The sequence below is a fragment of the Mastigoproctus giganteus genome, chromosome 9, assembly GCF_048544385.1.
Source record: "Mastigoproctus giganteus isolate SK-2022 chromosome 9, ASM4854438v1, whole genome shotgun sequence".
Lineage (NCBI taxonomy): Eukaryota > Metazoa > Arthropoda > Arachnida > Uropygi > Thelyphonidae > Mastigoproctus > Mastigoproctus giganteus.
This window is the reverse complement of record NC_143583.1, coordinates 204,743,796-204,760,810: the sequence shown is the minus strand read 5'-3', so window position 1 is coordinate 204,760,810 and position 17,015 is coordinate 204,743,796. Positions and strand designations below refer to the sequence as shown.

The 17,015-nt window shown below is 38.6% G+C and overlaps 1 protein-coding gene across 1 annotated transcript in view; it reads right to left on the bottom strand.

Annotated features, from left to right (window-relative positions):
• Positions 1-17,015, bottom strand: part of LOC150081054 (protein phosphatase 1 regulatory subunit 42-like) — a 60,278-nt gene that overhangs the window by 4,423 nt on the left and 38,840 nt on the right. Inside the window, exons 4-5 of the mRNA XM_090380901.1 lie at positions 9,728-9,962; positions 407-532 (exon numbers count right to left, since the gene is read on the bottom strand). Coding sequence (XP_090237027.1) covers positions 407-532; positions 9,728-9,962 — 361 coding nt within the window. The remainder of the gene's footprint in view (positions 1-406; positions 533-9,727; positions 9,963-17,015) is intronic.

Below are 17,015 nucleotides of genomic sequence, written 5' to 3'. Positions count from 1 at the left end.
ATGCAACCTTTACAAATTAATGAAAATGATACTGGTAAGAAATTCTAAACATGTACTCGCAAGAAACGGCTCAGAAGATGCGGCCTGCAAAGTTTGGTAAAGGCGACTTTGCATGAGTAAGCGGGGGGGGGGCTCACCTCCATTAGGGAGACAAGCTTTCTTATCTCCCTAAGCGAAGTATAGGGACTTGTTTTCCAAAACGTTTCTTACTTTCTATGATCATATTAATCCCTAGTTAGTATCTGGGAAAATCCTATACTGAAATTGGCAGTGTGTGCTGTTATAATAACAAGAAGTGCCTGATGCTGCACCAATGTCATTGACTTCAAACTAATGAAAAACAAAATGATAAAAATTTATGCAAAACATTACATCAAATTACAATTTACCAACTGGCTATACTTACGAGATTCCAAATAAGATCGAATAATATCATAGCTTCGCTGCTTTCTTGCACGCAAATCACGACTCTGCTTCCAGTTTAACAAGAAATCTCTGTAGGTCTGATGAACATCCTTACCATCCAACTCTTCTATAAATTATGAAAAGAGGGGTGTTTGAAAACAAGAAAGTTTTCCAATGGTGTAATGCAGTTTTTTGAAAGGCAAATGCATTAACTTCTTTAAAAGTTATAAATTCAAATATATCATCAGTAATCTTGATTATCTGGCAGAATAAATTTAATTAATTTGTAATGGCACGCTTCCACGAAAGAAGTAATGCGAGAAACTTTTATGGGCATTTTTTCTCTCCATGGCTGAGCAGTGGGTCTCAAGCAAGGTGTTTTGGAGAATCCAACGTAATCAAATTACTTTCAATAAGCTATTCAGTTTGGTTTTGATTATAATGTCCTAGCGCTTTTCGTGATCTAAAAATGCTCCATCAAATCTCTCACTAAATAGATCTTTAACAAAAAATAATCTCCAATAAATCGATCGTAGTTCAATCGGCCTGAAACTATACAGATGTAAGAAAAGAAAAAATTCAGATCTATACCGTCTGGCAGACTAGGTGGAACGCCTACGAGGAAGGCAATTAAAGAAGTTTTGTCCCAAGGATGACTTCATCAAGACAAGCAAGGATTGGTGTCTCTTAAAGTCTACAGGGGTGGACAAAATAATGGAAAAAAGACCTGACATGAAAGTAGTAGTTTTTGTAATGGTTGTAAGACGTATTTATGAACATGCAGTGATGATTTTTGTTTTTTTTTTTTTTTTTGTTTCTTGCATGTAGTGCTATGAAGGAAAGACAATAAAGCCGATATTTATTTAGAGATGATATAAAAAGTGTATAAAGAAAATAACCGACGTCTCCGAATTCCAAATTCAGAGACATTGGGGGACTAAAATTGCTGATGTATTCAATGTAACCAGAGCAGCTGTATCGAAAGTGATGTCTGCAACCAAGTATGGACAAACAAAATTTGACAGGGTGAATTCTGGCAGAAAATCGACAATGACTGAAAGATACCACAGGACACTGAAAACATAAAACTACTACCTAAAAAATAACTGCAGAACTTAATGTAAGTCTCAGCAATCTACTTTCCAGCAAAACAGTTCGGCGACAACTTCAGAAAACTGAAATTTATGGCATAGAAGGTATTGCCAAGAAACACGTTACTGACAGTAATGCTAGAAAGAGGACCCAGTGGTGTAAGGAGACAAAAACTGGACTGGACACTTGATGATTGGAAACGTCATATTTGGAGAAGAACCATCATTCACACTTTTTCTAACATCAGAAAGAGTTAGAGTTTGAGCGAATACCAAAGGAAGCGTATCATCATGACTGTGTTGTGGCAACCATTACACATGGAGGATTAACAATAGTTTGGGCAGCAATATCTTGGTATTCTTCAGGACCTATCATGATCCTGAACGGGCGAATTACTGCCACTGATAACTTTGATATTCTGAGTGACAGGGTCAACCCATGGTGCATTGTTTTCCATTGTTCGAGATTTATCTGAAACTATTCCACGTAGAATAAAAGCTGTTTTAAAAGCAAAGAGTAGTACAACACCATATTAGTGCATACGTGTAATTCTTATCATAGGTGTTTTTATTATTTTGTACACCCCCTGCATATCACTTTCCTCCTTATAAGCAAAGCTATATAAGCCAGACAACTATATATAACTACACCTGCTGCTCGGAAGAAAACTGGGCCCACACTTCGTACTAGTGTCCCATCTGTACGGATCATTGCAACCAATTAACCATTCACACAAATGCCTGATCAAATGGTTCATGGCCACCAAGAAAACATTAGCATATTTTACAAACTTCGCTGATGAGGCCTCCGGACAAGCTATGTTTAACAGGCTGACCCGTCGTGCCGACATAAGCACTGCTATAAATTCCAGTTGCTTCAACACTTCACAAACCAATGTCCCTGCTCTCTGGATATAGCTTGTTAAACTATTTCCTCCTCTTAAGGATCTGCGTCTTTTGCTGTACCTCTGGACTTTGCTAACTCAGAACTTGCTCGCTCTCACACCATGAGTTCACACCTGGTCTCTTAGCGTCGACGGTTCTGAAAGAGCAGGAGTCAACTCATTGACTCTGCTGAGTGTGTACGAAGACGATCTGGTATAACTTCTTTGCACACTGGAGTGGTATGTCCAATCTTGCTGATGATGGAGATGCTCCTGCCTTCCTGTTGTGGGATCATTACCTGCTGATCCCTGGTGCGTCCAGAGGGTCGTTGTCAAATCAAGGAGATTCATTCATCAGCTGGCCTTTCATCTGTGGCCGGTCTTTCAGAAGACAACCTTTATCGTGACTGGAATCTTTCCTTAGCTGATCCATTGGATACATGGAGGGAGATCAGCCAAGGGATTTTCCAGACTTTGGCTTCTTCAAATATGCCTTACTGGCATTTGTGTGCGATTACTCTTGGCTGACCCTGGTTAGATATCCGCCCACTAGTCGACCCATTACTATAGTAGTTTCTTCGTTTTGCTGACCTCAGGTTTTCCTGAGGTGGAATGTGGTTACAGCAGTTTAAGTGTGTGTTAAGCGCCAAAGCAACTAAGTCTATGAGGCATCGGTATATCTTGTCTATAATTGCATCTATTCTTCGGACGGTTTGCTGGAGCGAGCAAAATCATGCAACCCTCACCTGAGACCTACTAACCCAACCAGACTGTGAAAAAAGTCCCACAAAAATTCCTCTTGTCACCCGGTATGGGAGGGCAATGATTACAATCACTGTACAACCAGTGGGCACCACGCCATAACAGCATTAACTGTAAACACGACTTGGTAATCATTGCTGTTATGGCATGACTACAGCATTTCGAAAATTGAGAGGGCGAAATAGAAGAATGTGCAGGCTTCTGTCGGTGGCGATTTTGGCTGCCGCATGCCTATAAGGCGCCTGTACATAGTCTTATCAGCGCTCCCCTCCCAAAAAATAAATAAATAAAATAAATAAAATTCTAGACAGTTATTACAAGTTATTAAATGAATAAAAAATAACTGTGGACAGACAGAGAGAATAATAAGTAATTATAGACAGAAACGCCCTTGTATTACTACATTAATTATTTATAAGATAATAACAGAAAAACAAATAAATAAATTTTGTTTTAACATAAAGTCAACAAAATATACAGTAAAGTATACTTATTTTATTACATTTCATAACAATTTAAAATGACAAGAAAGAGGTTAGAAATAATAAAGTTAGGATTTTGTCCTAACAAAACTCATTTTATTTTTTTGTTCAACAGAATTCTGTACTGCAAACAATTAAATTATCTTAACATATTATTGCACTAATGAAAACTTTTTTGAAGAAGAAGAAAGTAATAACTACGTTGTTTTTTTTCGCGCCAAGGTGAGCAGGTAAGTCGAAATGGAAAAAAGTGAGAATCTAAGTACAGTAGAACCTCACTAAATGGTCACCCGCTAAAGGGTCTCCCTCTGTAATTGGTCACTTTTGGAGGATCAGTTTGTTTTTGTTTTTTTTTTCCGAATTGTCTTGATATCTTTTTGATTCCCAAATCTAATGCATATTTGTGATAGAGTAGGAAGCGGGCCGGGAAAGAAAATAACAGGGAACAAAGTCATTACCGTGTTCCTCAGAACTCAATTGAAAGATACTGAATCAAACACATACCTCAGTGAAACCGTCCTTTCCCCGAATAGTAAACAGAAAACAAGGGTGATCGTTTCCTGGCTGGCTGTTTAGAGCTAATTCGTAGAAGTTCTTCCTCCCCCTTCCACTGTGACTTAGTTTTTAGTCAATATGTATTCCATTAGGGCTGTTCGCGGTCGCATAGTCCTTAATTTCAAGTTTCTAAGTGTGTTCGAGTGACTTAAGTCATGTCTGCTAAACGTACTAATAAAGTCTGTATTTGCCGAAAAAATATGAAATTTTACAACGTCTTCGTAAAGGTGAAAGTGCATCAAAACTCTCGGAAATGTATGGTGTACCACGATTAATAATATAAAAAAGAATGGGGGCAAAATTGAAGAATATATGTGCAAAACAGAGGCTGCTGATGGAAACGTTTCAAAAAGAAAAGCTGACTACAGCGACACTCGACAAATTGGACGAAGCCATATTTATATGATTCGCACAGAAGCTCCCAAGGGATTCCATTAAGTGGACCAATTATCATCGAAAAGGCGCTCCAAATAAATCAAAAATTGAACGGCGACCCAAATTTTAAAGCAAGTCAAGGTTGGCTCCATAGGTTTAAGGAGCGGCACGGTATTCGGTAACTACGGATTGAAGGAGAGAAGATCAGTGCTAACAGTGAAATCCTAGTGCGTTATGGCGAAAAACTAAGTGCCCATATTAGTGATATTAGATTGTGCGCGGAACAGGTGTACAATTGTGACGAGTCAGGATTATACTGGAAAGCACTTCCTCAAAAAACACTGGCATCTGGGTCAGAATCTTCAGCCCCAGGATTTAAAGTAAGGAAAGAGCATTTAACAATTCCTGTTTGTTCCAATGCTAGTGGGGGCCACAAAATGACATTAGCAGTAATCGGCAAGGCAAAAAAACCACGTGCTTTTAAGAACATGAATTATAATTTACTGCCTGTAAAATATTATGCCGAAAATAATGCCTGGATGAACAAAGAAATTTTTAAGCAATGGTTTACAGAAGAATTTTATCCCCAAGTTCTTTCTTACCTTAAAACAAAAAACCTCCCTGAAAAAGCCCTTTTGATAACGGACAATGCTCCTGCCCATCCTCTTGACGATTTCGAAGAATTTTCATCCCATAACAACATTCATTGCACATTTCTTCCAGCTAATGCAACTAGCCTATTACAGCCAATGGACCAGTGCCTCATAGAGAGTTTTAAGAGGCGGTATAGAAAATTATTTTTACAGAACTTGGCACTATATGAAAACGATTTGGAGGTAGAATAGTTCTGGAAGGAATATACTATAAAGGATGCTATCTATAACGCAGCTGATGCGTGGCATAGTGTTCCTGAAAAGACGCTAAAATCTGCTTGGAATATGCTCAAGCCATCTCAAACAGTACAACCTGACTCTGCAAAACAAGAATATTCTGGTCTCACACCATCAGTTTTAATAGAAATTTGCAGATCTTTGCCAATATTCAAAAACTTAAATGAATACGATGTCAAAAATTGGTGCGATATACACGCAACGGATGTAGGTTACGAAATTTTTACGGATGATGAAATTGTCTCCTATGTTTCTGAGGGATCTACTGAAGTAGCAGATGAAGAAGACAACAGGCCCACAAAATCTACCATTTCCCATAAGGAAGCCAATCAATCCTGACAGATATAATCAATTGGTATGAATGCCAAGAAGCAGAAATGCAAAAATTATTTTACTACAACAAATTTATAACTACTGAAAAACAAACAAAAATAAGAAATATTTTTAAAACAAATGAATTATGTATGTAAAACTTCAAATTACTGTAATGTAAATGTTTTCTTTTTTTTTTATTAAGTTAAAAGTGTTCTTAAATATACAGGTAATTTTTTTAAATTACTGTATATGTATTAAAATTTAATCTAAATAAATAATTCCTAGTTTTTTACTGTTACAAATTGACTTTTTATTTACTCCCTCACTAAATGGTCTATTTCATTAATTGGTCACCCCTCTGGTCCCGAAGGTGAACAATTAATGAGGGTCTACTGTACTTTATTCTGAGAATTATCTGCATTCCTTCCAGAAATCAATGACAGATTTTACTCTACGCAGGCTGAAGTGCTCAGATTTTCAATATTCCCTAAAATAATAATTACATTGAATTCTATTAAGTGTAAAAAATGCAGACAGTATTTACAAGTTAACAAGTAAACAGCAAGACGCTGATCTTCCTTCAAGTGTTACTTTATCAAATACTATTATTAATACAGACCATGTTTGGGACAGTAAAGGTTACAAAACATTTAACCACTGCACAGGATCTTTCAAATTAATTATATTCATCATTGATGATAATGATCTTCATTCAGTTATGAATGTTCAAAAAATTTACATCATTAGCATGAGTGGTGAAAATTCGCTAAAAAACTTTTTCCAGTGCCGCGTGGTTGCAGCAGAATAATACACTGAGTGCACAGAAATCATGGGATACATACCTAGTAACGGATAGGCCCACCTTTTGCCCGGATAAGGGCAGTCACACGGCGATGCAGAGTCCACTAGTTCATGAAAGCGTTCCACAGGTATTTCCATCGTTGCTTGCTGCACCGCTGTCCATAATTCCGTCGCATTCCTTTGTGGAGGATCCAAAGCTGGAACAGACCTTTTCCACATCAACCCAAAGATGCTCCACAGGGTTCATATGTCCGGTGAAAGGGGAAGCCATTCCATGGTGGTAAAATCTGCGGAATGCTCTTCGAACCATGTTCTAGTCACCACGACTCTGTCGGCAGGCGCATTGTCCTGCTGGAAGGGATGCAGATGGTCTGCAAGAATGGACATGTAACCTGGACCGTTCAGAGATGCGTCTAGAAGTACCAGTGGTCCCAACGTGTGCCAATTAAACACGTTCCAGACCATTACCGACCGTCCATCTACCTGAACAGTTCCTTGTTGACATGACAGGTGCATAGCTTCGTGCAGTTTTCGCCAGATACACACCCTCCCGTCCGCCCGAAATAACTAGAAACGGAACTCATCGGACCAGGAAACCCGTCTCCAATCATCCAAGGTCCAGTGCCAATGCTCTTTTGCCCAGTTGAGGCGTATAGTCCTGTGTCGTGGTGTTAGCAATGGGACTCTGGTCGGTCGGCAGCTTCCATAACCTATTGCAGCTAATGATCGCCTGTTGATCTTGGTGGAGACGATTCTGGCATCTCCCTCGTTGAAGTCGGCGGTGATTTGTGACACTGTCGCTCTCCGGTTGGCTGACACAATTCAGACAGAAGTCGACGGCCACGTTCATCCACCATCTTTCTCCGACCACAGCGCTGTCAACGATGAGATGTTATTCCGGAAATAACGTATTCTCGATACACTCTTGATACTGTCGAACGGGATAGTGCAATTTCTGTACGGCCTCCACGATAGAGTGACCCATACCTCGGGCACCCACTACCATCCCTCTTTCAGAGTCTGTTAACTCACGACGTTTATCCATACTGACATCGAATTACCGTGAATGCATTGATGCAGTGTACGTATACACATGCCAAGCGGTGGGTTTTTCCACTAGCGAGAGGAGTGGCAGCGTCGTGTTGCCCAGGAACCAGGTGTTCCATGAATTCTGTCCTTTCGGTGTACATCATTACCTACATCACAAATTATTTAGTTCCAGGGATATTAAAAGCCGGCGTGGACCGCCTAGAGCAAACAGTCTCACTGAGTTTGTTTTTCTCCTTTGATTTTTTTTTATGGAACTCATGCCACAGTCCGAATCCCTGACGCAATGTTCAAAACCAGTGTAGTTGACTCGACTGTGCCCTTCCCCCGTAACGAACAAGAAGTTGGACTCTAGGATTGGAACTGTTAGAAAAATAATGATGCGTTCGGAATAAAATAACTACATAGTTCCCCAGCGAACAAGAAGGCTACACTCTGGAATAGAAATAAGAGTGGTCGTATGGAGGACTATTGTCCTCCAACTTTAGACTACTGACTCACAGATCTTAAATCACACAGAATAATGTAAGGTATTACACCTGGGAAACAGTAATCCCAAAAAAACTTATTCACTTGGTGGAGTTAAACTAAACCCAGTACTGGAGGAAAGGGACTTGGGTGTTACGATACGGTCAGACATGAAATTCTCTGAGCATTGTAAACAGGTTGCAAGGAAGGCCCATGGTGTCCTATCGATGATCTATCGAACTTTTGCAAGTAGAGATAGGGACGTGATAATCCCATTATATAAGGCTTATGTTAGACCACACTTGGAATACTGTGTTCAAGTATGGAGACCGCACCTAAAGAAAGACATCGAGCTTCTTGAAAGGCTGCAAAGAAGGGTAACTCGCCTGGTGATATCGGCAAAAGGGCGTCTTTATGAAGAAAGACTTCGAATATGTGGGTTGCAGAGTTTGGAAACTAGACACCTTAGAGGAGATTTGATTGAGGTGTTTAAGGCTCTGAGAGGCATCAGTAAAATGAATGAAGACAAAATTTTCAAGATTATAAATGATGCTAGAACTAGGGGACATAAATTCAAGTTACGGGGGGAAATGTTTAGATTGGACTGTAGGAAGTTTTATTTTAGCCAGCGAGTTATAAATTACTGGAATAAGTTGCCTTCATGGGTGGTAGAGGCCGACAGTTTGGGGAAATTCAAAGGTCATCTGGATAGTACTTTCGGGTAAGGGAAGTGCATAGGATGATAGGTTTAATTTTCTTTTTTTTTTTTATTAATTATTATTATTTATTTTTTATTTTTTTTATTTATTTATTTTTTTTATTTATTTTTTATTTATTTATTTATTTATTATTATTATTTTTTTTTTTGGCTGGTGCAGCATAAGCCATAGGCTTTCTTGCACCATGCGGCCGTTACTAATACTGATACATGAATCAGGGTAAGTTACAATGGTATTGAGAGCTCCAGCCCTATAGGTGCAAGTAGTACCAATCACGGTAAATAGGTTTAAACATGGTCGATGATTATTGCTTTCATAGCGGAGAACTGGCCATAGTCGGCCCTTCTGGCTCCCAAACATTTTGCCGTTTTCTTCTTTTTTTTTTTTCACCCGTCGACTCAAGGTTAATTAAACAATCAGACAGCTTTAACATAACATATTTGAAGCTTCTTTTATTGTAAATGAGACATCTCGGCATCAGTACTGAATTTCAAAAAAAAAAAAAAAATCTACTTAAAACAAAGATAAATATTTTGGGTAACATTTACAGACAGCATAAAAAGCACTAAGATGCGCACCAAATAAACAAATTTACGTAAATAAGCCGGTAACTGTTTAGTAATGTTTATAATAAATTACAAACAAAAGCGAGAATACTCATTCTGGTTTTTAATTTTTTTTTATTTTAATTTTTAAAATATTTAAAATATTTAAACTCCAGATGTTAGGTGCAAACCCCATGCGGCGGCCCTGGTTGTGGTATCTAATGTGACTGGGAGGCTCATTCCCCCCCCCCCCCTACTCCCGTTAAAAAAACACTGTGCAGTAATCGAAGTTCACAGAATTCAACTTCGTTAAAAAACATTAATTGATTATCTTCAAAAAATGCATCACTATAAATTGAATTTGCAAGTATGGTAATAATGAACTCACCTAAATCTAAGCATTGAACAATGACTTGATCTCTGTATTTCACTACCTTGCACACAGGATTACCGTTTAATCTTAATAGTTTAAGTTTGGCCAAGTCACCAAGTGCATCCAGTACGTCCTGAATGTCATGGAGTTTGTTGTTTCTTGCATAAAAGTATTCAATTGCTCGAAGCGGTCGAAGACCCACTAAATTGTCGATGTGATTATTAGATACATCTAGAACCCTCAAACTTGTCTAATGAGATGGGGAAAAAAAATAGATTGATAAGTTTTCTTTCTTTTTCTTTTTGTATTTAATAGTGTACAAATTTTGTATTTTGAAAACAATGATATTATTGTTAAATGTTTTAATTTAAATGGTTATTACACAGACGCAGTACATGAAGGGGGAGGAAGTATTGGCTTACTGTATAGTAGGTGTGGCCATGAGCGCCGGCAGTGTATTTTTCACGGTAGTACATGTGGAAATAAATTTTTTTGTTCACCAAATTTTCTTCGAAATAAATTAATGAAATGTTAAAAATTGTATATTACTTCAAAATCCAAAGATGGATTTGCACCATGCTGCCGGCGCCCATGGGCACGGCCAACCTGAGGCATACGTATGGCTTATGACACGCCTGATTTAAAAAATATATATAAAAAAAATTATAGAACAGCCAGAAAAATCAAAAATTTTCCAAAGTGTGTCGCCAAAATCATATCAGCACTGGTTTCAATCTAATTTCCTTCAACTGCAAATACTGATATAATTGGCTGATTAATACATAAAAAATTTACCGTAATTATTTCTTCACATGTTCATTCTTGCAGGTCGAAGACCACTTCCTGGGAACCACCGGGCCTTTTTTTGTTGTTGTTCTTTATTTTCTCATATTAGTGCCATCCGTAAATTCTACTTGTCTGTCAAAGTTTCATCTTGCTCGACTTTTTTACTACGTTGGGACTGCAGAGTAGCCTTGAAGGACCAAATCCGGTCTCTGTCACTAGAGGACTAACGTGTTCTTTGGGAACACGTTAGTCCCTCTAGTGACGGAGACAACTCGGCGCAGAAATGCGTACAATTTTAAAATTATTCCAGTATCGGCGCGTTGAAATATAACCTTGGAATTGTTACTATTTCATCTTCCTTTAAGTTAAGCGTTTAGTTCAAAAAAGATGAAGAAATCATAAGGACCAAAGTGTAGGGAGAAAATAATACACATACTGGCCAAAAAAATACGAACCTTTATTCAATATCGAATCAGACTGCCTTTATTTTGAATAATAGCAAGTAGGCGGCGCGATATGGATTCTACATTATACGATTCTCGTATAATGTGTTTTAGTACATTTTGGTCTAATTGCAACCATTCTTCCAGCAAAATATCGCGCAGCTGCAACAAATGTGAAGGAAGAGGCCTTCGTTACCGAATAGCTCTCTCCAACATATCCCGCACATTCTCAATAGGATTGAGATCAGGTGAATGTAGGAGCCAGGGATGATGGTGGAAATCCCTGTCCTGTTCTCCGAACCACTGGTTCTCAACCGGTGTGCTGCGAGATAAGTTAAAAAAGGACAAATTTTAAAATTTATAAGAAAACTAACAAAAATGTACTCCTTTGCGCTATCACCTGTTTGCCAGGAGTTAGGTATAATAAAACAGTTATTATATGGAATTCCGACGAATTCCATATAACTTCTTTACTTTATTATACCTGTCTTGAATTCATCTTCTGTGCATGGTCCCAACATGAAGAATTCCCGCCAGAACACTAGTTTTTGGTAGCACGGTAATAATTTGCTTATAACCTCCTTCACCTTGTCACCTTGCTTTTCCATAATGCCTCATCATTTCTAAATTCAAAAGACCAGCACTGGAAGGAAACAGCGATTGCAGCGGGAATTCCATAGACAGAATGGCGCCCATAATGGGAACACCTGAATTAAATCTATGCAGCCCAATGCTGCCTCCATATGGAGGCAGCATTGGGCTGCATAGATTTAATTAGCACAAACGGTACTAGCAACTTATGCATAAGAGAAATATAAAAGTCTAGGCCAGTTTTGCAGAGATATAACCAGTGTTGTGGGTACATTCGTATAATTACATAAATCATTTTAGCGTCTATTTAATATCGTTACTTTTTCATGCTTAAGTAGCCAGTAAAAGAAAAATGCTTTTTTTCATGCTTAAGTAAAAGTAAAATGGAAAATTTCATCAGAAAACGTGAAGGAGAATGCTGCAACAAGGATTATTTTTGGAGGCCCACAAGTGACCGAAGAGGCGCAAAGTTATCTGGAAGTACACAGACAGTTATTTAAGTTTCGAATTTTCTTCGTGTGAAGAAAAGGTTTGTTCTCTACCTCTGCGTGTTGTTTGCGGTGGATTGCTTCTTATAAAGTAGCAGAAATCATTGCACTCAAAAGAAACCGCACACCATAGCCCTTATTTTGCCAATCTGTCGTTTGATTTTCAGAACATTGATTGGTGCCGAAGCTGAAAAGAAAAAAAATGCTAAAATATTCGAAGAAGAATAATCGAAATGTCTTCTAACATCGATAAAAAAAAAGTATCTACAAGGGCATTTGTAGATACTTTTTGACATTTTTGGTACTTTGACTGGATACTTTGAAAAATTAGAACTTTCATGAAAATTATGCGTGGGTGTCTGTACCGTTGGTGTTCCATCAATAATAGGGCCATCAAAAGTTTTATTTCATTTGGAGAGAAAACTCATTGCTTTTTGCACAGAGAAGCCCTTGTTGGAAGAGCACTAGGCAATTAGTTTAAATCAGTATTACATTAATAACATCGAATAAATTAAAATTACATTAAATCAATACCACTAAAAACCCGTCCCTTTAATTAGCTTTGTAGTGCCATGGGTGCTAGGCATGAATACTTAATTTTGCACACAGAAGTAAGATGGATGCCAAGGGGAAGTTTTCTTTCAATCAGAAGATAAGAAAGAACTTTTTTTTTTTTACGAATACCTAAATAATTAGCTGTGGTGTGAGAGGCTAGCTTATTTAGTGGAAATATTCATACATTTGAACAGCTTAAATACTAGTATGCAAGGAAGAACGATAACATCCTTACTTCTAACAAACAAGCTCCTAGCATTCAAGAAAATCTGTTGAATTGACTGAACAGAGCAAGAAGGGGAAAATCTTGATATGTTTCCATTAATACCTGAAACCAATAAAACAGATATCGCTGCGCTTGTAACTGATCACTTGGAAGAATTGGAAAACAACGTTGAAAAATACTTTCTATCAATAAATATACAGTTTGGACTGTGTACGAAACCCTTTTATGTCCGCTCATCTGAATTAGGGTTCACAGTGATCTAAGTCTCAAAATGAAACATACTGAAGTTCCCCCCCCCCTAGATGCGTTCTTGATTTCAATCAAAGATGAGTATCTTGAAATTTCAAATCGTGCCTTAAGAATTTTATTGCAGTTCTCAACTACTTATTGTTGTGAGTTGTGATTCTCGACATTAACAAATATTAAATCCAATAAATGGGAAAAATTGATTGGTTGAACACACGAGTGCGCATTATGAAATACGCTGCAAACATACAGGAAATTGCGCAAATACATCAAGCTCAGATATCTCATTAAAATGTTCCAGTGAAAATTTCCAATATATTTGACAACAGAATAAAAAATATTTGGCTTGGGATTTCTTAAAATATATCGGTTCTCCCTTGATTGAATATATATGTATTTTTTTTAGATATAATCACCACATAATTATATCTGTAAAGTGTGCCGAAAAATTCACATTATCTTTCAAGTGTGCCACGAACCCTAAAAGGTTGCGAACCGCTGCTCCGAACCATTATTACACGATTCTGGCACGATGCGCTGTTGCATTGTCATCCATAAAAGTGTAACATTGCAGGGTGCATTAGATCAAAATACAGGTGTTCCCTAGATGACTTTCGATTATCAACGGACCCAGCCATGCACCGTGTTTAACCATGCCAACAAAACATTCCCATACTATGATACCACCTCCAGATGTTCGGATTGTCTTAACAAGACAAGCAGGATCCATCGCTTTGTGAGGTTCTCGCCATAACTCTCTGCCTACTATCAGAGCAAAATAAAGTGTATCATGATTCGTCTGACCACATGACTTTCTTCCATTGTTCCACTGTCCAATCACGACGCTCTCGGCTCCACCACTGCAAGCGGATTGTTCTGTTTTTATCTGAAACAAGTGGCTTCCGAATAGGAAGGCGACTACCAATACCCAATTTCTTCAATTCCCTGCCAATGTTAGGGTATAAATAGGGCATTTCTGGGCTTGATTGAATTCAGATGTTATTTGTTGCATCCTGGATGTTCTATTTTTCCGTACAGCCCTACCTTAGAGTATGACTGCTTTCGTCCTTGAAGTATTCTTTTTCATCCATTTTTTACGTATTTGAAGTGTGGAAGGATCGTTTACTTTCCTGTCATTAAAAACCTTTGACATGAATGCTTTTGAGAAATCAATTATGTCAATTGTTTCTTGAATCGTCGCTCCTACTAAACGTGCACCCACGATAAGACCTTTTTTTTTTAGAGACTAATTAGCATTAGGAGAGGCACATGACGCAAGAAAGCAAGCTTATGCAGCATCAGCCAAAAAAAAAAAAAAAAACTCTCTCATTTCACCCCTCCGTTCTTGGACATTAAGCTTGATATACCATCATCAATATCATTTATAAATACAGAAAACAACAATGGACCCAACACTGAACCCTGAGGGACTCCACTAATAATATTAGTCCACGATGAGCAGTGTCCATTGATTACCACTCTGTCTTCCCCCACTCAACCATCCCTTTATCCATAGCAGCAATTTCCTCCAATGACACACTGCTCCAATTTGTTCAGCAGTCTTCCATGTGCAACAGTATCAAAAGCCTTTCTAAGATGAAAATATATGATATCAAAGGTATTCCATGCATCCAGTTGCTTTGTGATCACATCATAGTATGCAATCAAATTGGTCAGACAAGATGTTCCCATAACAAAACCATGCTGTGTCCGAGCTATAACTGAAGTCTTGTCTAGATGAGCCTGCAATGCTTCTTTTACCAGTGCTTCCATTAATGTTCCTGGAACAGAAGTTAAACTAACAGATCTATAATTACTTGTGTCGCCCTTTGATCCTCCTTTGTGAATTGGGGTCACATTTGCGCATCTCCAGTCCATGGGTACCTCCCCCTAGTCCAAAGAAGTTCTCATAATTATGGCTAAGGGTTTGCTTACTTCCTTTGTGGCCTCCCTTAATATAAGATCCCATCGGATAGATCTCATCCACCCAGGGTGCCTTTTTTTATGTTTATCTTCAACAATTTCTCTTCCACTTTACTTTCAGTTATTACAAAATCATCTAGCTCACTGCGAGAGTACAATTCACCTCTGGCATTCCCCTCCCTAAATAACTCCTCAGGTATGAATGTAGATGCAAAATACTCATTTAGTTTGTTAGCCACCTGAGCAGGATCATCAACAGTTGAACCATCAATATCCAGTGGACCAATCTGATTCATCCCTTTCCTTCTAGAGTTTACATAGGTAAAGAACTCTTTGCTGTTTTTCTTTGCATCCTTTGCCAAAGATTTCTCGTAATCTGCCTTTCCCTGCATAATCTCCTTTGTGACTTGGTTACAGACCAGCTTATATCTACCATAAGCTTCCATGTCACCCATTAATTTATATGTATCCCATGCATTTTTCTTCTCTGCCATATGTCTCATTAGTTCATCTGACGTCCATTTAGGCCTAAACCTTGAACAATATTTCTTTGTTGGTATGTAAAGCCTAGTAGCTTCCAACATTAATTCTTTGAATGCTTCCCATTTTGAATTTGCTGTTGGTAACATCATCAGCTGGTCCCACCGAATAGAATTTAAATACTGTCTCAGACCACCGTAGTCGCTGTTACGAAAGCAAAAACCCTTCCCATTACACCTGATGGTAGTTACCTCTTTGAGTAAATCCCACTTCAGCACATTGTGGTCACTGCCACCTAGTGGTTCCTTTATCTGCAGATTCTTAATGCATGAAGAATCACTACTGATAATCAGATCAAGAGTATTACTCCCTCTAGTTGCCTCCCGAACATGCTGATGTAGAAAACAATCATCCAATAAATCCACAAAAGCCTTGCTAGTGTGTGAGTGACCAAAGCACAAATTTCGGTCAATATCTGGGAGATTAAAATCCCCCATTATAAGACTCTCTGATTTACTGGCCCACTCTATTTCCTTGTACAGTTTCTTATTATACTGATCAGAGTCATTAGGCCTATAGCACACTCCTAATCTCAATTTTGATCTCCCAATGCTTATGTCACACCAAACTGACTCGACGCTGCACTGTCCAGCGATGTCGAATGGCTTCACTTCCTTGGATTTTATGTGTTCCTTAACTAATAGCATAACCCCTCCTCCCTTTCTATCCTTTCTGTACACGTGGTTCTCCAAAATTGGCTTGGTAACTCCTTTGACAACACAAAAATTGTAGCATTTGCGGACGATCTCACCATCATTGTTTCTGGAAACTCACGCTCTTCTCTGGAAGCTAATGCTCAGCATGTTTTGTCCAATCTCTCCATCCGGACCAGGTTAAACGAGCTCCATATAAATCCAGCTAAATCCAAAATGATGATCTTCAAGAACAAACCTGACCTGCGGAGATCCCCGCAAATCAAGATCTCTGGTGTGCAACTGCCTTTAGTTGCGCAAGCAAGGGTCTTAGGGGTCACTATAGACCACAAACTCTGCTTCTTCCCACACCTCCAACACCTCGGCACCAAAGTTAAAGGTTTTTCTGCCTCCATCCTCAGAGTCTCTCGAAGTGATTGGGGTTTGTCTAAGAGAACGTTATCGCTATACTACAAAGCAGTATTCCTACCCATTGTAACTTATGTTGCCGGTGTGTGGTTCCACCTTGCAGTTATTATAAAAATGAGAAACAAACTGAACTCCATTCAAAGAGGAATGATCCTGGCCACCCACCCTATATGCAGGACTGTCTTCACGGCAGCTATTCAGGTAATTGCGGGAACTCTCCCGCTTGATTTGTTTACGATCTTCCGTGGGCTCTGCTTCAGAATCAGAAAGAAAATACCAACCTATATTCTGGATATTGAGCTTAATCTCACTGCAGATGATAAGTGGGAAAAAACAAGATGTTACAGCCAACTGGTGAACATCTGGCAAACCAGGTGGAATACGTCGCCACAAGGCACAGCAACCAAAAGATTCCTCCCCGAGGTAAAGTTTGCAATGACCAAA